The 27,043-nt window shown below is 41.9% G+C and overlaps 1 protein-coding gene across 3 annotated transcripts; it reads left to right on the plus strand.

Moving 5' to 3' along the window:
* The first annotated feature begins 1,684 nt into the window (after nucleotides 1–1,684).
* Nucleotides 1,685–25,554, plus strand: LOC147425215 (uncharacterized). 3 transcript variants are annotated; one of them, XM_086499912.1, is made up of 4 exons: nucleotides 1,685–1,814; nucleotides 2,213–2,256; nucleotides 24,651–24,904; nucleotides 25,055–25,554. In XM_086499912.1, the coding sequence occupies exons 3-4, from the start codon at nucleotides 24,674–24,676 to the stop codon at nucleotides 25,481–25,483; spliced, it is 660 nt and encodes a 219-aa protein (XP_086356038.1). In that variant the 5' UTR covers nucleotides 1,685–1,814; nucleotides 2,213–2,256; nucleotides 24,651–24,673; the 3' UTR covers nucleotides 25,484–25,554. The 3 variants fall into 3 exon arrangements, 2 of the variants coding, with proteins under 2 accessions (XP_086356038.1, XP_086356039.1); XM_086499913.1 differs by lacking the exons at nucleotides 24,651–24,904; nucleotides 25,055–25,554 and adding exons at nucleotides 18,499–18,821; nucleotides 19,107–19,421 and having other exon boundaries at nucleotides 1,705–1,814; XR_015186410.1 differs by lacking the exons at nucleotides 2,213–2,256; nucleotides 24,651–24,904; nucleotides 25,055–25,554 and adding exons at nucleotides 18,499–18,821; nucleotides 19,107–19,421.
* Nucleotides 25,555–27,043: the final 1,489 nt, after the last annotated feature.

Below are 27,043 nucleotides of genomic sequence, written 5' to 3' on the forward strand. Positions count from 1 at the left end.
GTACCCTATCAATTAATGAACAAATCCAACCTTTCAAAGATTACTCAAGGACCTCTCTTCTTAACTAAGAAAAGAGAAAACTTAGCTCTGATACCCATGTCAGAGAATCTAGTATTTTCTTACAAACACAACGGAATTAAAATTATGGAAGGGGAGTTTTCCATTGGTTTCATTGTTGTAGCTTGTTGCTAATTCTATAGTTGGCTTAGGTGCACTTAAAATCCTTACTAGACTTCTTAGTTTGTAAAACTTTCTCGTGCCAGATATTAGTGTTTCTCAATGGAAGTTTCTCCAGCTCAAGTGGAAAATATGGCTTGTGAAAAAACAATTTTTGTCGATGATTCGTTCCGTTGATTCAATAAGAGCTGGCTAGCTCTAATCAGAGCGAGTTAGAGATAAATTCAACTCAAAATGTGGCATTACATAGGCTCTTCAATAGCCAGATTTGGATAGAATTCGATCTTGCCTCGTGATTGGCAAAGAAAATTCAATCCGCTTTTATACGAATTTACCTTCAAAAATTCTCAAATTTTAATGAATGAAAAAAGGGCCAACTTGAAGGTCTCATAGCTTTTAGGTCAAGTTTGAAAGTTTTTGCCGGGATTAACCCTAAAGCTTGTAAAATTTTACCAAGTTTCTTCAAGACAAGCTTTGCAGTGCAAGCCGCAATTTTGCAAGTTCAACTCGTGTTAAAAATACACTCATGAATGTTGTTTTTTTGCTAGAAGCCTATGCAATGGAGGGTGTTTGCTCGACTATGATGGCTTTTGAACTATGCTCCATGGATTTCAATTGATTTTGATGCGGTTCGGTGCTTTGAAGAATCTTCTTGGGATCATGTGGTTTTGATTTGAGGCTCTAGGAGTTTCTTTTTTGTTTTCTAATCGCACTCGATGGTCTTTTTTGATTGTGTTCAAGAGGACTCCATGGTTTTCAACTTGATGCTTGGCGAGATATTTATGGGCTCGGGGATTTCCAACGGGGACCCATGGAGTTTCGAACTCTCGTGAGAAGATAGGGTTCACTTTATCCAAAACTTGTTCAAATCTAAAGCTGTCGACCTTAAATTTTTACGAGGTGGATTCTACACTTTCATTGAAAAGTTTAGACTTATGTCGAATCTTTCTTCTCATGCATAGTTTTCACCTTCTCATAAAGGGGTGAAAAGGATCCGAAGCAGACTCCATATAATCGGTTTCTAGAGTTTGAGAAGGTGCGTGAAAACTATTCCAAAGATGGAATTCCCCTCTTTTCACAAGGCTAGAGTGCGATGATGCCCAATCTTGGGTTTTTTTCACACAAATCATAGTTATCAATAAGATGTATTGGTGCAACTATGCCAAAATGGGCATAGTTAAAAAAGACCTTGCATAGTTGCATAAAAGACAAGTAACTAGTACATGTGTGACCATGCAAGAGGCACAATTATGTCAAAGAGTAATTGTTAACTATGCACCGCGTGACCATTGCCTTAATGATGTTTCTTTGCAAGTGTGATTTGGTATGCTAGTTGTGTCGTTTTCCATTGAGCTCTATGTGAGCTTTACTCAAGTGAAGCAAACACATCCCTTTTCCACCAGTCAGGCTCACAAAGTGAGCTCAAATCAAAATTGAAAGGTTAGGCATTACCAACTCAACGTTATTTATCAAACAGCTTTGAAAGATTTCATTTCCCATTATCTGGGACAAGTGAATACTTCAACATTTAAATTTTCTTTTGCAAGCAGGTCGAGCTCGGTAAGCAGGTAGCGATGGCTTGGTATGGAAGAGTTGAGATGGCTATTTTACAGTGGTAGAGGACCATTTCAAGCGCGGTAGGTGCATATTGGTAACGCAGCTTTAGACTTTGCAATGTCCACTCCGCCTCCATTATCATGTTTGTTGCTAGTTGTGCGGTCATTCGGAAGCTTAAATGCAACTTATGTGAATCAACGCTAGTCATTCAATCACACGATGAGTGAGCATTACCATTTCTTGATTTTTGACATTGAGAACACAGTTAATGATCTTGCTGAAAATTATACGCTATCGTGGGAATGGCAACTCCCTCGTATTATTAAAATTGGGGAGGACTATGCAAACTCCCCCTGTAAGGAGACTTGCATGTTTTTTGTTTTGAAACATGAAAATGGAACAAGAAACAATTAATAACATTGACATCTTGTATCATTAAGAACATTGAGCTTAAACCCTTCTTGTGGTTTTTCACAAGGTAAACCTTTGTTGAAACACTACGATTGATCCCATTTTTACAAGGTACACCTCTCCTTGCTTCATTTTTTAATAGCATAAAAAATAGAACTTATCGAATTTTTTTCAATTGAGAAGTGTTGAAATGGCATATACAAATTTTCAATACTTTGTTCAATCTCAATTCAATGCGCACACAGCTAACAAAGCACTCTACTTGGTGACCCTAAGACGCTTTTCTCTTTCCTCAGTGAATCTAGAGTGAGCCACTTGGCACAATCATAACCCTTGATCTAAACTGCAAATCTACTATCACCTGCCTCGGGCTTGTGTCAGCTTTTTTAGGAGCAAAATGGGCTCTATTCATAGCGGGCCAAGATCTCTTAGCATCGAATTAAGCAAGGTTAACGCAAGCCAAGGAGGCTATATATGCCGCATGTCAGGAGTTGTGGGTGTGGCAATATAAATAGCTTGTGTATATGTGTGTAAAGACGTCGCTGGATGCATGAGCAGTTCAAGAGGAGCTAGTAGTGTACAACCAAGATTGCCGAATTGTCTACTTGTGTAGGAGATGAAGCTACATAGAGTTGTTCCCTAAGACTTCCATGACGATGCAAGGGTGAGTGCGTTGTTGTTTTCCTTGTGTGGTTGGAGGCAAGAGATCGGGCGCTGTTGTTGTGAAAGCCGTGGGCAGTGCATGGGGGGTGTTCATTACTGAGTTGACAATGACCAAAGCAAGCTGGAGAAAGCCCATGAGTGCTTGAGAACATGATTGGAGGTTGATAATCTGATATAATTGCCAAGTTAGTAGTGGGCCGTGCACGTGGTATGTTGATGCAGAACCTAGGAACAACCCTTGAGTTTGAGCTCATCAAACATTGACAAAGACAACAAGATGATGATGAAGAAGCATGAAAGTTGCTTGCAGCTGTGTGCAATTTGGAACCATGACTAGAAACCAACGCAATGTTTGCAATGCGAAGAACCATGACTTGTTGGAAGAGTGTTGCTTGTATCCACCTTACTCATCATCAAGAACCCTTCCATCAATTCTTTATCTACATTGATGATAGTCCAAGGGAATGTCAAAGAGTAATTGTTAACTATGCACCCCTTTGCCTTAGTGATGTTTCCTTGGAACTGTGATTTGGTTTGTTAGTTGTCGTTTTCCATTGAGCCCTATGTGAGCTTTACTCAGGTAAAGCAAACAAATCCCTTTGCCAGCCAGGCTTACAAAGTGAGCTCAATTCAAAATTGAAAGGTTAGGCATTACCAACTCAAAGTTTTTAGCACCAAAAGCCTTTTGAATCACCTACTGATTGTTGCCCCTGATGAAAAGTCATATGAGAGGTGCCTGAGCACTCATTCACACTGCTTTCATTTGAATACAGACGGAGTAGATGTTGGAATTAGGGTTGCAGAGAAACGCACACAACTTGGAGAAGACGAAGGAAGCTCAAGGCACACAATAGAGAGTGTGTTACTTAGTGTGCAATAGAAAGATAGATAGCCCTAGAGCGATGGGCGTATATACAATGCAAGGGGAAAAAACCTCCTAAAGAGGGAAAAAATGCTCCGGCGGTCCTAGTGTGTTCACACACATCACTACCACATGTATATGGTAACAAATCCCCTCTGGAGTGATGCGGTGAACGAGAGCTGGCACATGAGTAAAGGGAAGTGCCATGCCCTGAGGACATGATCAGTCCACAAAGGGGAGTAAGCCCAAAGCTTTGTGGAAAGCTTCGAGCTTCTCACAAGACAGTGCCTTTGTGAAACGATCCGCAAGGTTGTCCTGTGTTGGCACATAAGTCAAGTTGATCTCTCCTATTGAGAGCCTCTCCCTGACACAGTGGTAATGCACCTCGATGTGCTTTGTGCGAGCATGAAAAACTGGGTTCCTCGCAATTGTCAATGCACTCTGATTGTGAGTATAGATAGTGCTGCTAGTGTCCTATCCAACAACCAAATCAACCATAAGGCGTCTGAGTCATACACACTCAATCGTAGCTCTGAAGACTGCCTTGTACTCAGCCTCACAACTCAAAGTGGCCACAATAGGTTGCTTCTTACTCAACCATGATATACATGAACTGCCAAGCATGAAACAAAAACCACTTGTGAACACTCTCATGTCAAAACAACCAGCCCAATCTGAGCCCGAAAAGCATGTAAGTCTGGCGGCAATGATCCCCCCTTGGGATAAAACAAGCCAAGATGTAAAGTGCCACTAAGGTAGTGAAAAATCATCTTGACAGCCTGCCAATTCTTAGACCTTGGGCTATGCATAAATCGGTTAACTGTGAGACTTCAAACTAAATATCAGACCTTGTGTTGCATCATAAATGAGACATCCAACAACAGTTTGGTAAAGAGTGACATCAGCAGGATCGCGAGCATCATGTAGACTCAAATTCAAACCTGTTTCCATAAGAGTGGCAATAGGTTTGCAATCCTCAAGTCTAAACTTACATAGCAATGTCTCTATGTAACTTTTCTGACACAAGGCAATACCACCATCACACTGCTTAAACTATATACCGAAGTAATGATGCAACAGTCCTAAATCTTTCATCTTGAAAGTAGCATTCAAATCAGCCTTGAATTCAGCAATATGTCTCTCATTTGGTCCAGTGATCAGCAAATCATCTACATTAAGAACCACAATGAGAAGTAAATCACCCTCACGCTTTACATACAATGTGCTTTCTATTGGACTGTTACGAAAGCCTTATTTGACCAAATGAGTGTCAACTTTCTCATACCAAGCACGAGGAGATTGCTTCAACCCATACAAAGCCTTCTTACATCTGCACACTTTGTCCTCTTGTCCTTTCTTGACAAAACCGCGAGCTACGTTACATAAACTTCCTCAAATATGTCACCATTCAAGAAAGCACTAACAATGTCTTATTGATGTCCATCCCAACCAAAATGAGCTGCCAATGCACATAGAAAACTCACAGTAGTCATACGACAAGTGGGAGCAAAACTTTCTTCATAATCTATGCCTTTTTACTGTGCATAACCCTTGCAACAAGTCTAGCCTATGGCGATCAATCTCACCATCCGGCTTGCGTTTCAACTTGTAAACCCACTTTGTACTAATGGCCTTTTTGCCAAGAGGCAAATCACATAAAGTCCATGTGTCATTTTCTATAAGTGCATCATATTTTGATTGCATGGTAGCCATCCAATTTTTTGAATTTTGTGCTTCATCAAAAGACAGAGGTTCCTCAATATCATGTAGGCTAGAAATACCCAAAGCATAACAATCTAATACATAAGATGCATGGCGAGAGCTTGAACAAGTATGACTAGACAAAGATGCATCCAATTTACTATCACGCAATGTATGCACCGGCCGTTTTGGCATACGTCTAGCCTGCTCATTTTCAGCCCTTTCCTCATCAAGTACATCATGTACATCTGCATCAGTAATAGGCTAATCTGTAACATTTTCAAAAACCCCCATAGGCTGTACATTTGCCTCATTGGAATTGACATTGGTATTTCCACCACTGAAAAGAGGCAACAAAGTGTCATAAATGTCTTGTGAGCTTACATTACTATCTCTAGTACATGATAGCAAGGGCTGAACAGAATTCCACAAACAGTACACTCCGTGAAACCAGAATACGCTTTGTTTGCGAATGATACAACTTGTAACCTTTGCTTTCAACAATATAACCAACAAAAATACATTTGACAACCTTATCATCCAATTTTCTGCGGTGTGTTTGTGGCACCAAAGCATATGACAAACATCCAAAAACATGTATGTGCTCAATAGAAGGCTTTCTATCATGACATGCTTCATATGGAGTAATAGACTGCAAAGATTTCGTACGACACCTGTTATCATCCAATTTTCTGCGCTGTATTTGTGGCACCAAAGCATATGCCAAACAACCAAAAACATGCATGTGCTCAATAGAAGGCTTTCTATCATTCCATGCATCATATGGAGTAATAGACTGCAAAGCTTTTGTACGACACCTGTTTAGTACATTAGTGGCACACATGATGGCCTTGAGGCAAAAAGAATGCGGCAAAGTTTGACTTTTGATTATACATCGTGTCATTTTTGTAAGTGACCTGTTTTTCCTCTCAGCAACATCATTTTGTTGAGGTGTATAAGGTATTGTACGTTGGTGGGATAATGGCATTGTACATTGGTGTTTTTTCCCACGACTAGCCAGAAATGCATTAAATTCATGAGACATACTCCCCCCCTCGATCAAAACAAAGGGTGCCCATAGTACATTTCGAGACATTTTCAGCCATAGCCAAACATTGTTTGAAGCACATAAAAACTTTGGACTTCGCTTTAAGCGAAAATACCCATGCATGTTTGGAGTAATCATCAATGAAAGTCACGAAGTAAAGGTAATTGCCCAAGGACGGAGTTTGCATGGGTCCACAAACATCACTATGCACAAGCTGCAACCTACACGTGGCCCTAACAGAACCATCCTTTGGAAACTTCGAACGCTGTATCTTGTTGGAACTAGGGTTGCATAGAAACACATACAGCTTGGAGAAGAGGAAGGAAGCTCAAGGAAGACAATAGAGAGTGTATTACTTAGTGTGCAATGGAAAGATAGGTAGCCCTAGAGTGATGGGCTTATATACAATGCTCGGGGGAAAAAACCTCCTTAAGGGGGAAAAAATGCCCCGGTGGTCCTAGTGTGTTCAGACACATCACTACCACATGTATATGGTAACAAATCCCCCCTGGAGTGATGCGGTGAACGAGAGCTGGTACATGAGTAAAGGGAAGTGCCATGCCTTGAGGACATGATCAGTCCACAGAGGGGAGTAAGCCCAAAGCTTTGCGGAAAGCTTCAAGTTTCTCACGAGACAATGCCTTTGTGAAAAGATCTGCAAGGTTGTTCTATGTTGGCACATAAGCCAAGTTGATCTCTCCTGCTGAGAGCCTCTCCCTGACATAGTGGTAATGCACCTCAATGTGATTTGTGCGAGCATGAAAAACTAGGTTCCTCGCAACTGCCAATGCGCTCTGACTGTCAGTGTAGATAGTGTTGGCAGTGTCCTGTCCAACACCCAAATCAGCCACCATAAGGCGTCTGAGCCATACACACTGAACCGTAGCTGTGAAGACTGCCCTGTACTCAGCCTCACAAATCAAAGTGGCCACAGTAGGTTGCATCTTGCTCAACCATGATATACATGAACTTCCAAGCATGAAACAAAAACCACTTGTGGACACTCACGTGTCAAAAAACAACCCAATCTGAGTCCGAAAAAGAATATAAGTCTGGCGGCAATGATCCCCCCTTGGGATAAAACAAGCCAAGATGTAAAGTGCCACTAAGCTAGCGGAAAATTCTCTTGACAGCCTGCCAATGCTTAGATCACCTTGGGCTATGCATAAATCTGCTGACCTGTGAGACTGCAAACTGAATATCTGGCCTCGTGTTGCATACATAAATGAGGCAGCCAACAGCAGTTTGGTAAAGAGTGACATCAGCAGGATCTCCAGCATCATGTAGACTCAACTTCAAACCTGTTTCCATGGGAGTGGCAAAAGCTTTGCAATCTTCAAGTCCAAACTTACATAGCAATGTCTCTATGTAACTTTTCTGACACAAGGCAATACCACCATTACACTGCTTAAACTGTATACCCAAGTAATGATGCAACAGCCCCAAATCTTTCATCTTGCAAGTAGCATTCAACTTAGTCTTAAATTCAGCAATATGTCTCTCATTTGGTCCACTGATCAGCAAATCATCAACATAAAGAACCACAATGAGAACTACATCACCCTCACACTTTACATACAATGTGCTTTCTGTTGGACTATTACGAAAGCCTCGTTTAACCAAATGAGTGTCAGCTTTCTCATACCAAGCACGAGGAGATTGCTTCAACCCATACAAAGCCTTCTTACATTTTCACACTTTGTCCTCTTGTCCTTTTATTACAAAACCTCGGGGCTGCGTTACATAAACTTCCTCAAATGTGTCACCATTCAAGAAAGCAGTATTAATGTCTGATTGATGTACATCCCAACCAAAGTGAGCTGCCAATGCACATAGAAAACGCACAGTAGTCATACGACAAGTGGGAGAAAAAGTCTCTTCATAATCAATGCCTTTTTGCTGTGCATAGCCCTTTGCAACAAGTCTAGCCTTATGGTGATCGATCTCACCATCCGGCTTGCGTTTCAACTTGTAAACCCACTTCGTACCAATGGCCTTTTTGCCAGGAGGCAAATCACATAAAGTCCATGTGTCATTTTCTATAAGTGCATCATATTCTGATTGCATGGTAGCCATCCAATTTTCTGAATTGGATGGCTACCATGGTAGCCATATTCTGATTGCATCATCCAATTTTCTGAATTCTATGCTTCATCAAAAGACAGAGGCTCCTCAACATCATGTAAGCTAGACACAGCCAAAGCATAACAATCTGATGCATAAGATGCATGGCGAGAGCCTGAACGAGTAGGGCTAGACAAAGATGCATCCAGTTTACTGTCACGCAAAGTGTGCACCAGCCATTTTGGCATACCTCTAGCCTGCTCATTTTCAGCCCTTTCCTCATCAAGTACATCATGTACATCTGCATCAGTAATAGGCTGATCTGTAACATTTTTAGAAACCCACACAGGCTGTAGATTTGCCTCATTGGAACTTACATTCGTATTTCCACCACTGAAAAGAGGCAACAAAGTTTCATAAATGTCCTGTGAACTTACATTACTGTCTCTAGTACATGACAGCAAGGGCTGAACAGAATCTTCCACAAACACTACATCCTGAGAAACCAGAATACGCTTTGTTTGCGGATGATATAACCTGTAACCTTTGCTTTCAGCACTATAACCAACAAAAATACATTTGACAGCCTTATTATCCAATTTTCTGCGCTGTGTTTGTGGCACCAAAGCATATGCCAAACAGCCAAAAACACGCATGTGCTCAATAGAAGGCTTCCTATCATGCCATGCTTCATATGGAGTAATAGACTGCAAAGCTTTCGTAGGACACATGTTAAGTACATAAGTGGCACACATGATGGCCTCAAGCCAAAAAGAATGCGGCAAAGCTTGACTTTTGACCATACATCGTGCCATTTCCGTCAGTGACCTGTTTTTCCTCTCAGCAACACCATTTTGCTGAGGTGTATAAGGCTCTGTACATTGGTGTTTTATCCCACGACTAGCAAGAAATGCACTAAATTCATGAGACATATACTCCCCCCCTCGATCGGAACAGAGGGTGCCCATAGTACATTTGGAGACATTTTCAGCCATAGCTAGAACTTGTTGAAGCACATAAAAACTTCGGACTTTGCTTTAAGTGGAAATACCCATGCATGCCTGGAGTAATCATCAAAGAAAGTCACGAAGTAAAGGTAATTGCCCAAGGACGGAGTTTGCATGGGTTCACAATTATCACTATGCACAAGCTACAACCTGCATGTGGCCTGAACTGAACCATCCTTTGGAATCTTAGAACACTGCATATTACCCAAAATACAGCCTTCACAAACATGTTTGACAGGTGCTTCAAGAGGTGGCAAAGAAGCAACCATATCAGATATTTGCAAATGCAGCAAACTAGCAAAATTCAGATGACCAAAACGTGCATGCCAAATTTTTGCATCTAAAATAGCCCTGGAATCTGCAACAGCATTTGCAAAGTTTTGTCCACACTTGTCATACAAAGTGAGCTTATACAGCCCATGGCACAAAAGGCCAGATGCAACAATTTCATCACCAAAATTGAGATCATGAACTGTACATCTATCATCCTCAAATTTGACTACAAGTCCAAGTCTAGCAAGTGCGGATACAGACAAGAGATTCTTTTTGATCCCAGGTACATAAAGTGCATCAATAAGTGTGAAGGAATTTCCATTAGCAACAATGAGCACAATATTTCCAACTCCATGAACTGGATAAGAGGCATTGTTGGCACAAGTGATAGAATTCCCATGAGGGACAGACTCGAGAGAGGTAAACAATTCACGATGTGAGGTAATGTGCTTTGTAGCACCACTGTCAAAATACCACACATGTGAATCTGTAGCAACTGACAAGCATGCATCATTAACAGCAAGATTGTAAGTGCACTCTGCGCTAAAAGCCCAATTTGCATCAACATCAGCAACACAGTCTCCTTTCACAGAAGTCTCAACAATGGCTGCATTTGTAGTGGAACCAGCATTTGCAGTGGAACCACCCTCTTTCTTCTTAGCCTCTTTTGCCTTCAACTTAGGACACTACTTGATCAAGTGATCATTAGCTTTACAATAATGGCAACGCATCTTCTTTTTGACCTTGTCACCAGAATTGCCCGACAAAGTGCTGCCAGCAGAAGCATTAGGAACAGAAGTTTTTCCACTCGCAGCAGAACCATAAGAAGTCACTGCATTGCTGCTACCACCCTTTCTTTGAGAAGCAATAAAAGCCTGTTCAACTGCACGATGCCTAGTCCTGTTTTTTCTGGAAAGTGACTCTTGCAACAGCAATGTGCATAATGCATCAAACTTGACAACTTCTGGATTTCCTTGTGTCATAAGTCTCTAAGTACTAGAAAAAGTCTAGTAAGAATCTGGTAAGGCATCAAGAACAATCTGCACAAGGGAACTGTCTGAAATGACTTCTCCTGCAGAAATAAGTTGCTCATTGATATCCTTGACACTAGTAAGGAAAGTGTCCATATCATCTTCCTCATCCATAATCTTCGACTCCAGCTCTTTACGCAGCAAAGCAATTTTAGCCTCATTGCAGCTTGCATAAAGACCTGCTAGAATATCCCAAGTCTGTTTTGCAGATTTTGCTGAATGGATGTGAGGAACAATGGTGCGCTTCACAGACAACGCAATCAATGCATGAGCCTGCACATCCTTAACATCCCAATGAGCTTGTTCTGTCGTAGGCAAAACAACTCTAATAGTGGCAATCCTTGCAGTAAGACTTGCAACATCCTCAATATCGCCTACATCCTCAGAGCTAGGACGTACATCAATGCCCTGCACAATGTTCTAGACGCCCTTTGACATAAGAACATGTTGCATCATATAAGCCCACATAGGGTAGTTGTCCCCATCCAACCTGTCCTCAGCAGCAAGCATCTTGAACACATCTATGTTGTTGTTGTCAGCCATGATAAATGTTGCACCTGATGTGAAAAATGCTCGAAAACAGTAGAAACGGAGCGGGAACAACACTTTCTATATAGCACAAACCGTACAAGACTATAAGCCACCTGTTATGCAGAAAACGGCACTAACAAAATTTTTGCACAAAATGACAAAATTGCCTGTGCAGACCTGCCTGTAGTGAAATATTTGTCGACCTGCGAATGCTCGTCAAAGCTCACTGAAATCGGAGTAAGTGAGTAGGCGTGTACTGGAGCAGGTGGCGACTAAGCCCGGGAGGACGCAACCTGCTTTGATACCAATTGTTGGAATTAGGGTTGCAGAGAAACACACACACAGCTTGGAGAAGACGAAGGAAGCTCAAGACACACAATAGAGAGTGTATTACTTAGTGTGCAATGGAAAGATAGATAGCCCTAGAGTGATGGGCGTATATACAATGCTCGGGGGAAGAAACCTCCTAAAGAGGGAAAAAATGCCCCGGCGGTCCTAGTGTGTTCACATACATCACTACCACATGTATATGGTAACATATCTTACCCAAAATATAGCCTTCCCAAACATGTTTGACAGGTGCTTCAAGAGGCGGGTGTCACAAATTGCTGACGTGTCAAAGCCCTGAAGAAGGGAGACGACTTGAAGATGTCGGTCGAGGGGCCTAAACCCTAAGAAGAACAAGTAATAGAAGAAGAAGGCCTACCAACTTATACGGACCCCGTCTGATGGGCGCCCAATGATATAAAGGAATTAAAATAAATCTGGACCCACGCAAAATTTGATGATGTGGCAGCTGTACGAAGATTTTCAAAAATTGCACTGACATGATGACGTGGCAAGCTGTACGGAGATTTTTGAAAATTGCGCTGGCTGATGACAAGAGTTTTGAAGGCTTTTCACTATAATTTCTTTTCAAGCCAAGAGCCTTTAAATATGTGCTAAGGGCTCATTCTCTGGCATGCTTCCTGGCGAAGGTGCAAAGTTTGGAGTACCAGCTTGTACTATGTTGATGCAATATAAAGAAATACCAAAAGGGACGCCAAGATTTGGGCCCAATACTCTCTGGGGTGGAATTTTGTCACTTCGTGTCGCGTGTCGTGTCTCCCTCTCTCATGTGTTTATTGAAGTGCTAAAAGTCTGCTCAGTATGTCTTTTCTATTGGCACGTGGTGTGCGTCTTGTGATAGTGGTATCAGAGCATCAGGCATGTGCTTTTCTGAAATCACACCGGTCCTACATAAGAGCAGACAGAGATATTGGAATTTTATTTTAGGTATATTTGGCCTCCGACCCCGGACTCATTAGCCACTCCCACCCTTACTTTATCACGCATCGGGCGCACTCCCGTCTTCATCGCTGTGTCTTACAGGGCATAAGCCATAAAGAACCCAAGACTTAAGATTCATGGATTCAGCAAAATATTTGCAATTTCTGCTCAACAAGCTTTCTTTCGCGGCATCCTCAGTAGAATCTTTCGATGCTGCAAAGTTTTCAACAATTTTTGAACTACATGTTACCCACTCTGATGCCCCATGTGGTACCTCCTCCTCCAGCATTAAAAAGTACAAGAGCTTCTAACCGGCATGTCACGTGACACATCTAACCCTATGTGTACGTGGACAAGTTTCACAAGACGGGCACCACGTGCCAATAGAAAAGAACAGACTGAACAGACTTTTAACACTTCAATAACGACTGAACTTAAAGAGAGAGACCACACGAGACACGGAGTGGCGGAATTCCATCCCAGAGAGTATTGGCCCCAAACCTTGGCGTCCCTTTCTGTATTTCTTTATATTGTATCAATTCAATACAAGCCGATACTCCAGAATCTACACCTTCTCCATGAAGCATGCCAGAGAATGAGCCCTAACCTCATATTTAAAGGCCCTAGGCCCCAAAAGTAGTTTACAGCAAAAAGCCTTCAAACATAAAAGCATCTGGTCCAAAAGCAAAGCCAAAAAGTTGCCAGCGTAAATCACAGAAATCCGTACAACCTGCCACGCCATCATCCAGCGCAAAACGCAAAAATCCGTAGAGCCTGCCACGTCATCATGTCAGTGCAATTTTCGAAAATCTACCACGTCATCAGTTTGTGTGTGTGTGCAGGTCCTGCTTTATTTTAATCCTTTATGTCGATCACTTGGGGCCCCATCAAACGGGGTCCCCATAAGTTGGTAGGACTTCTTCTTCTGTTACTTGTTCTTCTTAGGATTTAGGCCCCTCGGTCCCCATCTGCCAGTTGGCTCCATTCTTTAGGCTTTGACACATCAACAGTTTGTTACAACAGGCTACTTCATGACAAGGGTTCAGTCAGTCCAGTCAGTCTAGCTTAGGAAGTGTTCTGGCACTTTTGTGAGTCTGTTCGCAGGTCATGCATGCCCAGGCACTTAGAGTAGATGCATATCCTCTGGTTGCACACAGCGTGATCATCGGCATAACCATCAGAAACCATCAGGAGCATTTTCCAGTGCATAAAACCTATTTTCCCTATTTTTGACATTTTTCACTTATTATTTTTAAGTGACTTTTGTTGGGAACTCGGTAGGGAAATTTTGCTAAGGTAATATATAAGCAAACCTAGCGCTAGGCTTATCTGGGAGAAGATCAAGAAAGTGCACAGGCAATTGAATTGCAGCACGCGTCTCCCTATCTCTCTCTCAAGCAAGGACTCCCTATACCCTGGCATTTTCAGCTTTGATGGCCTGGCGTTTTCAACACTAAGCATCAGAGATTTCAGCATGCAGGTCCAGCATTTGTGAAGCATGCAGGTCAACGATTTCAATCCCTACAGATCAGCGTTTTCAGCCTTTCGGATCAGGGTTTCTCAGTAGTAAAACCAATAGCAAAGCAGCGTTTTTCTTCAGTAATAAAAAAACAACAAAGAAATGTTTTTTCTTGAGTAGTACGACTGCAACAAAACTAGCGTTTTTTTCAACAAATCCATCGTCTTCGTCGTTCTCGTCGCTGCCATCGACTCCAATTTAGACATATCTTGCATCAGCATCTTGTACCAGTTTGTGTAATTGTTTGCGGGTCACCGCGACGGACGTCCATAGCATAGCCTTCAGGCATCAACATAAATATCAATACCAGGAAAGCGACTCGGATGAGGCATGGAAACTCACTAGGATGTCAACCCTAATGAGTGAACTCGAAGAGATGCAACTACTAACTCTACAAGAAAATCAATCGCACTAAAGCTAAGTAAGATGCCTATGTCCTTCTACACAGCTCTATAGTCATCACGCCCGTTCACCATGCAAATCATATTGGAATTGCACGAAACTTGAAGGGAAGCTACAGGGGACTATCAAGAACATATCCTATCACTGTCACAGCATTCTGGGGAGGTACATGGATCGCGATCGTTCGTCCCAAAGTATGAAAAAACAGTAAACTTATGACCCTAAAGGGTCGTTTTTGGGTCTCTAAAGCCTCTCCTAGGGTCAAAACAACATAAATATGCATATAAACACTCAAAACATCGATTTAAGGCCTAAACGGATGCATTTGAAACCTTCACCGAGTCTTGAATGCTTACACTTGAATGAAAGAGTGGAGTAAGAGGAACACAATGCAAGAAACAAAACTGAATTTGGATTACCGTAGCCAAAGAAGCGATGATTACAAGTTGGAGCAAAGAGGTAGCTCTCTGTGCGTAACGCAATAGTCACTTATCTTCCAAAAATAATCCCCCTTTCACACTAACCTTAGTGTATTATATACCTAGGGCTTTCTAAAGTGGCTGGCGGGCCAACTTCTCATGGACCTTTACATTCATCATTGGAAAAATTACATCTTTGACTTAGACTTGACATAGACGATTGTCATTAGACTTTTACAAGATTTGATGTATTAAACATCGGAAAAATAATGTGACCGCATCAAAACTTTGGCTGGCTGACCCAACACGTGCCTTGGCTAGGTGGGAACTTGTATGTTGTTATCACCTCCAAACACTCCCCCCTTCCTAGCTCCTGTCGTCCCTTGACACGACCATTTGTAGTCTGGTCTTCTTGTTGATGAGAATCCCCCCTTCCTTGATTGAGTTATATTTGGCATGTTTTGCTTGTTCAAATGGGGTGCCCATTTTCCTTTGATTGATGAACATGTGTTCTTTGTGATTTGGATGTTGTGGACGAGGCATTTGTGCATGTTGTTACACATCGTGCTTTACCTTTCCATTTGTGCAGTTGGTCGATGGTACCTGCTTCTTTGGATACTTTGCCTCCTGGTGCAGTTGACTTTTTATTGAAGTTTGTATCTCAAAATGTTTGAGACTTTGACATGTGTGCACTGGCATCTCCAATTTGATTTTCTTTGCCACTTTGTCAATAGAGATTTGTTGGTATCTTTGAAGATAAGAGCTGCTCTTGTCGAAGCGTAGTTGAGAACAATGTGGCCCCACTTTATCTCTTTGAAGATCGTGTAACAAATACTTTATTGGTTTCATTTGATGGAAGGAATATATACCATAGAATAGTGATGGGTGTTTCTAAATTAGGGTCTAGAACCTGAATGACCAAAGGAAAAAACCCAGTGGGAAAAAATGCCTTTGTCATACTCTCTTATTGGGATTGAACACTTGGAAGTTGAGTACCTGTTCATGCAAGGTCAATGCTTGGGAGAAATAAAGTAAGAGTGCGTAATGCAAGTGCCAATTATGGGACACTCTATATGCACACAATAGTTCTTTCAAGAAAATCATGTGGTGTGAAAAATGAGTTGTCGTATGCTTCAAGGAACAAATGTAGCACATGTGATATCCAAATACATCTCAATAGCTTCCACATTTCCAAGAAGGGATTTTTTATGTTGAAGCTTCTCCACTCATTACTCACTATGCATAGTGCGTGAGTGTCGTTTGGACTCTCTTCTTCACTTTACCAAACTTTAAATACATAGACTTGGACTCTTATGATCACCTATACCAGCATGAGCGACACAACATAAATATTCTCAACTCCTCCACCTTGAGCAGTACCTAGAATAGCTAAGACTCTTAGACCACAGAGAATATTACTTGAAGCTTTGGGACTAATGCCTTGCTCATTTAGTGGCTCAACTGTCCGACTCTTGACTTTTATGTCATGTATTTTTAATGGCGACTTGGAATTACCTGTTCATGGCCTGAAACCCAATGCCATAAGTTCTTGAGATTAATGCCTCTATCATTGCTTTGGTCTATGGATGCCACCATCTTTTCAAGTAAGTTGGCATACTTTGACTCCTCTAGCTTCTTTTGTTGCATGGGATGTTCTGTAAGGAGGCCGCATTGTTGTACCTTTACTTTTTCTTCTTTGTGAGGAGCTTGAGTTTTCAACAATGGTTTTGGGACCCACTTTGTTCTTGCTTCATGAGTTTCTCCCTTGACTTGATGGACACTAGGCTTTTGTATCCATACTTGGCTATTACCATTGTAAAAGCCTTTCTTTTGTAGTAGAAGACGAGGGATCCATTTTGAGGTTGTTTCTCCCTTGGTTGTGCTTAGTCTCCATGGGCTCTTTGTTGTCGTTGATTGTCTTTGTGTGGGGTCTTTTGCTACTTGGTTGGTCTTAGTTGCTCTAGGTTGAGAAACTACTTTGGGTAACCATATTTGGGTGTTACCTTCATAGAATCCTTGTGCTTCAAGTAGCTTGACAGGAACCATTCTATTCTTTGTCTTCATTTGGCCTTGTTGGGTAGCTTGATAAATCTCTGACTTTGGTACCCATATTTGTTGAATTGTTTGCTTCTTTGAAGCTCTTTTCTTTTGCTTCTTCTTTCTCCTAGTTGAGTTGGTTGTCTTGTGTTGAATGCTCGGCTTGTTCTTTCTGGGGTTTCTTTGTAAGGGTGAGAAGTTCCATGCCTTTACCTTGGGCTTTTTGGCCCAAACATCATTTGAGGCCACCCACCCTGTCGCCTTTTGTTGTTGAGATTGTTCTTGAGAGTGTATCCAAATTGGATCTTTGACTTTAATGTGTTCCTTGGATACCAACACCTGCTTGACATTTGTTTGCTTCTTTTGGAGACTTTGCTGCGATGGAGATTTACGTTGCAAAACCTTTTGTTTAGGGATCCATTGCATTGTTGAAGCTTTCATTCTTGACGTAGAGGCTTTGCTTGAGCTTTGATGTGGGCTTGTCGAAGGTAACACTGACTTGCGAGGATGATCTTCTTCAATGTTTATTTTGGCCTTATCTTTTTCTGCTGCAGATGGTTGTGTCTTTTTTGTTGATGTCTCTTGGACCGTCTTTCATTAGGAAATTTGGAGGTCATTTGGAGGGCCATATGAAGGAGAAAGAAAATAGAGCGCGTCCAATGAGTAGGAGGGCTATGTTACGTAGGAAAATACGTGGAAAGACTCAAGAAATAGGAAAATATTTTAAAAACTTTCACGAATCTAGGATTGTGGCATCGTAACTTCTTTGCTTTTACCGAGCTGTTAGGTGCATGTGTGGTCCCACTGCTGATATTCTCTTATGGTCATTAACGTACTGGAGGGTGACCATTAAACCCGCACAAGATATTGGAATTCTAAAACACTTTCCCTCCATTAGGATGCTTTCAAAGTGAATCTCCCTCCCCTAAAGCTTTTCTCTTAGAGCTATGGCTTCCATGTCTTCTCGCCCAAGAAGCTCTAGGTGTTTATGGTCTCTCACACCAACTACCAACACATGCACTTTGCCTAGAATGCCAAGTAGTAGCATATCCTCAATAACAATATCAAGTTCAATAAGTGTAGATAACCAATGGGTTGGACAAAGCATAAACAAAGGTTCATGGGTCCTCATGCAACCAAGAAGAGCTAAGAGGTCTAGTTCTATCAATGTTTACCGCTCAGCATGGAAGGCAAGAGTGTTGGATTTCAAAGTTGAAATCGACAAAATATCTGTAAAGGAAGTTCTTGTTCAGCATGTTTTTACCCATCCAGACGTGATAGCAAACGGTGGAAATGTGTTAGATATACATCAACCACGTTGCAATTGTAAGTATTCTTGACATCTCAACTGCATTTGATTTGCCATTTCACTTATTGATACTCTCATTTTAACTTTTCTTATATATTTTGGAATGTTTATCCCTCTTCTTATGAGCAATGGCTCCATTCTTCACATCTTAACTACATTAGATTTGTCATTTTGACTTATTGATACTCTCAGTTTAGCTCTTGTTATATATTTTGCAGATGTTTATCCCTCTTCTTATGAGTGATGGGAGCCTGTGGAGTGCATAATAGGCCTCTTCCTTGTCGTTCATGCCCACATTGGTTCTCTACAGTATTCAGGGAGAAGCAGCAAAAGCCTGGCTGATGAAGGAATATTTTTCTATGACCACTTCTACCAACTCTGCCCAGGGAATAAGAATGGCATGTTGGTGAAAGTGCCTCTGCCAACCGACTGGAACACTGTGGACTGGCCAGTTCCTGAGGAAACAATGGTGGAGGCAATGCAAAGTAAGCTCTACAAGGATATACAGAGGTCTCTACGTAGCTCTATTCCCACCAAACTGGTTAGAATTGCAAACTTTTGTCCTGCTGCACTGTTCATAGAGTTGTTTCATAACTACAATATACGTGTTACAAAAATTATGTTCAAGTGCAAGTCATTTCAGCAGTTATCCTGTGACAAACTTCTTGACAGAGGATGGTATGTAAAGGAAGAGATTGGCATATGGTGTGAGGTCGCGCTTGACACTCTAGTTGTCAAGTACATTATTGCAAGCCAATCACTGTTAGTCTCCTTTTGGTATATGCGATCATAAATACTCAGATGTAAGTACATTCCTATGGAACAGGTTTCTACAGGTTTGGAAGATAATCCTGCTGTGGATGTGGAAGTGTTTAATAAAGAGCTTGGCCTAATGTTGGTGGTTACAATAAGGGAGCTATGAAGTCTTCTGCAGTTGCGGCGCGACATAATTGAAGAGTCAATGGACAGGGACCTTTCAGATTTTTCCTTTTTCCTAGCTGGCCGTAAGCTGATGCGGCATAGGGAAAAAGATATTTTGTGCAAAGAGTTGGATGGTCGGGTTGAAATAGTGTCAATGTAACAGAGATTCTTGTGAACCCAAGTGTATACGAATGACTTTCAATACATGAAGTTTTTTTGAGCTCATTTGTCAATTGTGCTCAGTGAATATAAGTTTTCTTGAAACACATTTCTTTAGCCATTGCCACATCTCTCTCTCTCTCTCTCTCTCTCTCTCTCTCTCTCTCTCTCTCTCTCAATGTTAGGCAAGACAAAGACATGATAGAAGAGTCATCTTATTTCATTAGAAAGTACAAACTCGTCCGTGAACAATGGACTGAGATACAATTTCTGTAAGTATGGAATTAAAAATGTCTTCAAGGTAAAAATCAAAGGTATGCCCCTCAAAAGAGGGTGGTGAGATAGTTATTCCTGGCGGATTTAGTTCTCCCTTTTCAGGAGTATCATCAATCAGTAGTGTAGTCTTTGCATCAAAGGGTACATCTAACGATTTGTACAAAAGAGGTAAGTGTGGTTTTTTAGGGTGGTAGTGGCCCTCGACGGTAACACATTTTCTTTGATCATACAAAAAGGCAAAATCTAACGTATGAGCGCCGCATACACCGCAAACTATTGTAACTACTGGCGACAAGTTTTGCCTTTGCATTGAAGACCATACGGTAACTCTGAAGCGCGGAAGAAGAACCTGAATAAATTCTTTAGTTCCTGGATGAACCACGACTCGACAAGTTCCCATCCGAAATGTTTGCAAATCCTCAAAGGGGTCTGCTATACCCAGAGGTACGCGCACCAACAGCAATCCATTGATGTCCAAGATAATCAACCTCTGTAAAAGTTGACAAGTACATATAAGTAGTTAGAATTCGAACATAATTTCCATACTTGAATAGAAATTACCGGAACAACCGTATCTACAAGTAGCAAGGGTCCATATTGGGTCTCTATAGTGTTGTTTTCATTGTTGCCATCCTCTGCTTTAGCTTCATCATCGTAGTCATCATTCTCATCTTCCTCAAGGGTCTCCCCCATGGCTCTTTCTGCCTCATTCACGGTTTCCTCCAAGGTCTTTTCCTCTGCCTCCGTTGGACGGCTTGCATCATCCATATCCTTTTTCTCATCCGTAGGCCTGCTTTCCTCATCCATCCTTGCCTCATCCAGGGTTTCATCCATGGGCACTTTTGGCTCCTCCACTGGCCTACTTGGCTCTTTCATTGTCTCCTCCATAAGCCCCTCTGCTTGTACACTAGCACCTTGCATATGCTCATTTGACCTTTCTTCATCCTCGGCTCTTTCATCTTCGGTTGGTATGACCCCCTCGGCCCGTTGTGATTCCACTGTATCTGATGCAGGGGTTTGTCATGGTGGCTCGTCATGTATTGTCATATCAATTGTGCGGTCATCCAAGCCGCTATCTTCAGGTTCTCTGGGGTTCGACATAGTGAGCAGGTGTTGTATTAGACTTACCCGATATCTTTGCAAATAATCATATGTGTAGTTTTGCACAATACTCTGCAAAATTGAAAGACCACATGGTGAGAAGTCTTGTATAAAGAAAACCAAAACTGACTGAATGCATTGCCAAATGGCTACCTTAGTCATGAAAGGTTTTAATGCAAAGTAGCTTTGCAGGACATATTCTGCATGGAGAAGACATCTCCAGCCGCAAGAATTTGCATCGATTTGATTTTATATAGGTACATCTTTGATTGGGGCCTTGTATAGTTCATACCTTCCACATAGCTTGCCATAAGCAAGCAACAACCTCTTTATACAACTGCACAAAGGAGTATCAGGATGTTAGCTTGAGGCTTTCAAATTTACATGGATATCTATAAGAAACACTTTCTGATACATAACACTTACAACCTAATTTCAGGGTGGGTTTCTTTTATTGAATTGAACTCCCACACTGCTGGCTGCTCAACATCAAGGCATATGAGACTCCAGTGATGGTTGTTCTCATATGGAAAGATGATGACAGTTACTTCCAGCATAGCACAGTGGAGAAACCAACTCTCGAATGTTCCAGATGGATTGTTCTTCTGTCTAATAATCACACTGAGATTTGTGGATCAAGAAGAAACACCTCCGTGTGGGTGTGCCGTGGAAGTTGACTTTTGATCAAACTACAGGGAGTGTACCTGAGTTAGTACACCTATCATTTGAGTTTTCAAAGTTAGCGAAATATTAACACTTACTTAAGACAAGCATAGATAATTGTATCTGAGATCTGAGCATCTGGATTCAGCAATATATTAATGTCCACTTTTTCCAGAGCCAGCTTTCTGGCTCCATCTATAAATGGTATCTCTGCAAGCAAACCATCCTTCATTGAAAGTAGAGTTTCTTTGTTGCTTGCATCTATGGACAGGGTCACATTGGATTTTGTTTGCCTCTGGGACTCCACTGCTACTTTTTCTTTCTCCTTAAGCTATGCTTCCCTCATGTCTTCTGTTTGGCGAGCAACCGTCTCTGCCCTTGCCCTTGTATTAACATCATGTGTGACATCTACAACTGTGACTTGTAGCAATAGCTCAGGGGGGTATAGCAAAATTTCCCTCATTTTCTTATCCCTGCAGACATTGGGGACCAGAAGTTTGTCATACCTCCACCTTACCCTTTTTAGTGTCTCACTGTCTTTGTCCATTATAGTCACCCTGTGGGCATGGGCTGCTACAATGGTCATGTCATTGAAGTCCTCAAGAAGGAAGTCCTCTGCTGCTTCCTGTAGAGCCATCAATGCAACCACTTTCCACCTTTTAGTTCCCCAGGTAGCTTCTTCACAAATGGACCTCACCATCCTCTGAAAGGGCAGCTTTGGTATGCACAAATCAACACATTTTTGTGCCTTCCTGATTTCTCTAAAAAGTCCCATGCAGCTCTGTAACTTCTTCACCCTTGGACCTTTCAAAATTTTATTTGGTTTTCCAGGTCTCTTCTTTGGGGTTGTAGATCTTCTACTTGCCTTAGCTGCTAACCCTGGTCCCTTGCCCGCCTTCCTTGCAGTGGCCTTTGTTCTAGCCATTCCACTGTATAAAAATAGAAGAGTCTCTCTCTCTCTCTCTCTCTCTCTCTCTCTCTCTCTCTCTCTCTCTCTCTCTCTCTCTCTCTCTCTCTCTCTCTCTCTCTCTCTCTCTCTCTCTCTCCAAAACTTATCCCATTACAAACGGCGCGAGTGAAAGATTTTTTTGACCGCAAAATACACCTCTGTGCGCCGTTAGTGAAAAGGAAACAGAAAGACTCTCTATCTCCCTCTCTCTCTCTCTCCGCTTCCCCAGTGTCTCCACTATTCCTTCCTCTCTCTATAACACAAACACATACACACACACAGACTCTCTCTCTCTCTCTCTCTCTCTCTCTCTCTCTCTCTCTCTCTCTCTCTCTCTCTCTCTCTCAAAGCAGACCAAACCACACACACACACACACGCACACACACACAGATACACTCCCTCTCTCTCACTCGTTCTCCTTGTGTTTCCATAGTACTAAAGGCGCGCTAATAGACATCCAAATCGTAGGTGACTGTCTCTGCGCGCCTTTAGTACACACACACACACACACACACACACACACAGAGAGAGAGAGAGAGAGAGAGAGAGAGAGAGAGAGAGAGAGAGAGAGAGAGAGGTTCTGTGTGAGTGAGTGAGTGTGTGTGTGTGTGTGTAAGAGAGAGAGATATGAAATTTACTGTGAGAGAAAGAGAGAGAAAAAGAAACTGAGAGAGAGAGAGAGAGAGACCTTTGAGAAACAAAGATGGTGATAGAGAGAAAGAGAGAGAGGCACAACGCGACCTTTTGGAGAGAGATAGAGAGAGAGAGAGAGAGGGCCAAACCTTCGTAGGAGAAGCGAAGCCTACTATATTTTGCACGTGCTTTTTGTCGGAGACGCAGACAGAGGCTCGAATTCTCTTTCTCTCACTCTCTTTGACTCTCGCGATGTCTCACTTTCTCTCTCATCCCTTTTATATGTCACGTACTAAAGTATCCGGGCCCATTAAATGACCGCACGTGCGGTATCATGCACACTACATTCTATTTTTTAATCACCACGTGGGACGCCGGCGGCGGTAACCGTTATAAGTGTAGAGAGAGAGAGAGAGAGAGAGAGAGAGAGAGAGAGAGAGAGAGAGAGAGAGAGAGAGAGAGAGAGAGAGAGAGAGAGAGAGAGAGAGATAGAACAAAGACTTGACATGTTTCCTAATGAATAGGATTAAGGTCCAGTAGGCAGAAGAGACTAAAATCGGACCGAGAGCTTGTGCCAGGATTCCAGCCTTTGCAGGCTCAGTTGCTTAGCGTTTCTGCCAAAAGAACTGTTGACTTTTTTCGGGACTTTGATCAAGAAGAGTCAATTTGTGAAGATGAGTCAGAGAGGTCTGTAGGCCAAGAGGATCCCTCACCCTACAAGGGTCCCTCATCCTCTACAGTACTTGTCAAGAAAAATACAAGAAAGAGGAATATAGACTTCTCAGATGATGCAGATCTCCCAGCAAGCAGTCCTTGTGCAAGTAAAGGTAAAGCCAAAGAGGATGTGCCTTCTCTGGAAGACCTAGCTGTAACTAATGAGAGGCTGTTCGATTTTGCAGCATCGTGTGGTGCTGGAGACAAATATGATCTAGTTCATTCTATGTGGTGCTGGAGACAAATATGATCTAGTTCATTCTATGTGGTGCTGGAGACAAATATGATCTAGTTCATTCTATGTTTAACCCAAAATTTAATATTGAAGACCTTTTAGCTCAGCAAAATGAATTCTTGTAGCCCTATAGAGATCAATTTGAACTGATGGTGTAGGTAGGGAGGGTTGTTCTGCCCAGTATGATTGTCGTTCATTTAAATGACTGCGGTGGAAAAGGACAGGGACTGAAGAAGTATAGGGAATTACCACCTGCTTGCCGACATTCGGCCTACCCTTTGCACCAAAAAGAGTGCAAACTTATTCAGGAATCCTTTGGCTTTATGATTTACCTGAACAGCCTGTTTGGATTCCTCATGAAAAATCCTGATGAGGTGTTAGAGGAGCAGGATGCAACACCAGACGAAGAATGCGAGGAGACAACACATACAAGAAGTCGAGGAGGTTGAAGATACGGTCGACCTTGAGGTTGAGGCAATTGAAGTTCAAACAAGTAAGATGCTCTCTGTGAAAACAACAGAAATCAAACTACCCTTGGATATCAGTAACTTCACTGAGAAGCATGCTCAAATGATGTTGCCTACTCTGCCTGACTTTAGGATTGGAGACAGGACCTATATCTTTTTACATGATGTGCAAAGCATATTTTATTTAAGGGAGGACTTCTCCCTGGCTATCATTTCCAGAGTCCAAGAGGAGAGGAGTGGATTTGTTTCAGAGGATAGTAGTGATGATGAGGCAATGGAAACATCCAGCAATCCAATGGAATGCCTCCGAAGATGCTTTGAGAAATCTGTAAAATACAAGGAGACACTACCAGATGAAGCCACCTTCCAAGCAATAAGACAAAGCCTAAGACCATCAACAAGTCACAAAGAAGTGGAGGATTGGTTTAACCATTCAGGTCAGGGGTCAACTACATCTGTGGACCTATGGCAAGAAAACCTCTTTCTGCAGGATGAGAGCTTCATGGTAACTCTCTCTCTCTCTCTCTCTCTCTCTCTCTCTCTCTCTCTCTCTCTCTCTCTCTCTCTCTCTCTCTCTCTCTCTCTCTCTCTCTCTCTCTCTCTCTCTCTCTCTCTCTCTCTCTCTGTGTCACTTACTCAGACATGATATGTGCAGTCTTGGATTGCTGACAAGGATGACTTCCTTCAACGGCGGACTCGAGAGTGTCGTGGAAGGGATGCGGCCCTAGCACAGTACCTTTCAAAGCTTTTCCAGTCGCCGATAATAGTTTTTCACAATGGAATGTCACAAGAGGGTACAATAGCAACTTACACATTAAAGACACTATCAGGCTTCTTGGGTGGACCCGTGCTGCCCAAAAGTGCAGATAAAGTGATTCTTGTGGACAAAGTGTTTGCGAGAGATTGTTTTGGTTACTACCCGGTCTATACAGGTGGTCGGGCAGCGTATTACTACACTTACACAACAATGGCACTAGCTCTTGGCAGACAAAACCCGGATGAATTTTTAGAGTATGGCAAACATATCATGATTCGTTACAAGGGTGATGTGCCAAAAAACAAAATTGAACCTTCAAAATCTTGATACACTTCAAGTAGCAATTGTATAAGATCATGTATTACCTAAATTTTGTACAATGTCATCTACTCACAGTATCTTTCTCCACTTGTGGTTCACATACACCATTGTCTCTCTCCACCTTCGTTGACCTTCACGAGCACCGGAGTTGTTGTATGTCATTGATCTTTTAACTTTTTTTTGTTGTAAATGTCTGATGGCTTGTGTTGTTGTTGCTGAAGAGGCCAAGACTTCTTTTGTCTGCATTCGATGAATGATTCTACGATAGAACCATTCAAATAGTTCTCTCAAACTGTTAGCCTTGATTCGAGGGCCACCATGTCGTGTGTGCCTGAAATAAGCATTTCGCGCCATGTAATGAGACTTTTCCATCCCTTGGGTATTCCATATTGTCGGGTTCCCATACTTTTGTATAAAATATGGTAAATGATTGAAAATGATGTGTTGGATATGAAAATAGATTACTTAGAATGTTTTACACTCACATAGTTACACATAAAAGAGAATCAAATACACAATAATACCATGTAGTGAGTAATTTGGGTGTCTGTCCATGCTATCTTGAATGATTTCTCGAGAAGGTTGAGATTCTCCTTGAACTTGTTCATATCACCTTGTGACCAGTCATCTTTGTCGCACATCAAAAATAGCATGTCTATTGATCGCCAAACCTCAGCCTTTGCGTTATGAGTAGTTGGTTCTTGATCTTTGACTGCAATATGTAGATTTTTCCAGCTCTGATACTCTACCTTGCTAACATAAGATGTGTTATATATTTTTCCATGTTTTGTTAGCTTCGAATCTCGTATTCCTTGGGGTTTAGATAAAAACCTCCGTGCCTCCACCCCACCGATGGATGGTTTGCATGGGACATCCTTCTCAGCAGTTGATCTCTTTTCATTCCGCTGGATTTTCACATTGCCACCATGAAGCCCCATATATGACAGTACCAATTCTAAGCACTGCATGGCCACTTGCCGCTCTGCTGAGTTCTTGATTTTCCAAGCAAACCCAATATATAAGTAGACCAATTTCTCCACAATTCTACAAAGGGCATGCATTGTACAGATGTGGACATTCACAAGTGGTATTTTCAAAACCGATCGAAAAGCAGGGTCCTCAATGTGACATGTTGGATCTTTTCTCCACCACTTTGGGTCCATGACCTTTGCAGGCTCCATGCAGAACAAACACGATGACTTTGCCATTGCACCCATTCCACAATTATACATGCACTTTAATGTTTTGAGGTCACCTGCAAGATGCCACTGAACTTGAAAGTCTCCCCTTCCATCTAGATGTAGTACCTCTCCCTAGTTAGTCTGTCGATCAATCACCTCCGGAACATTAGTTTGATGGAACACCCAATATAGAATCTCATGATCTTCTTTCTTTACCTGCAACACAAAATAAATGAGACTTAAGTAGATGTGAACATTTGAGCTTAGCTAAGAATCTCACTTACCTCAAAAGCACCAAGCCACCATATGTTAGATTCTGATTGAACACTAAAATACAAAGGATCATCATTGGGACACTTTGAGAGGGCTCTATTCATTAAAGTAA

The sequence above is a fragment of the Adiantum capillus-veneris genome, chromosome 25, assembly GCF_014529385.1.
Source record: "Adiantum capillus-veneris isolate H3 chromosome 25, ASM1452938v2, whole genome shotgun sequence".
NCBI classification, from domain to species: domain Eukaryota; kingdom Viridiplantae; phylum Streptophyta; class Polypodiopsida; order Polypodiales; family Pteridaceae; genus Adiantum; species Adiantum capillus-veneris.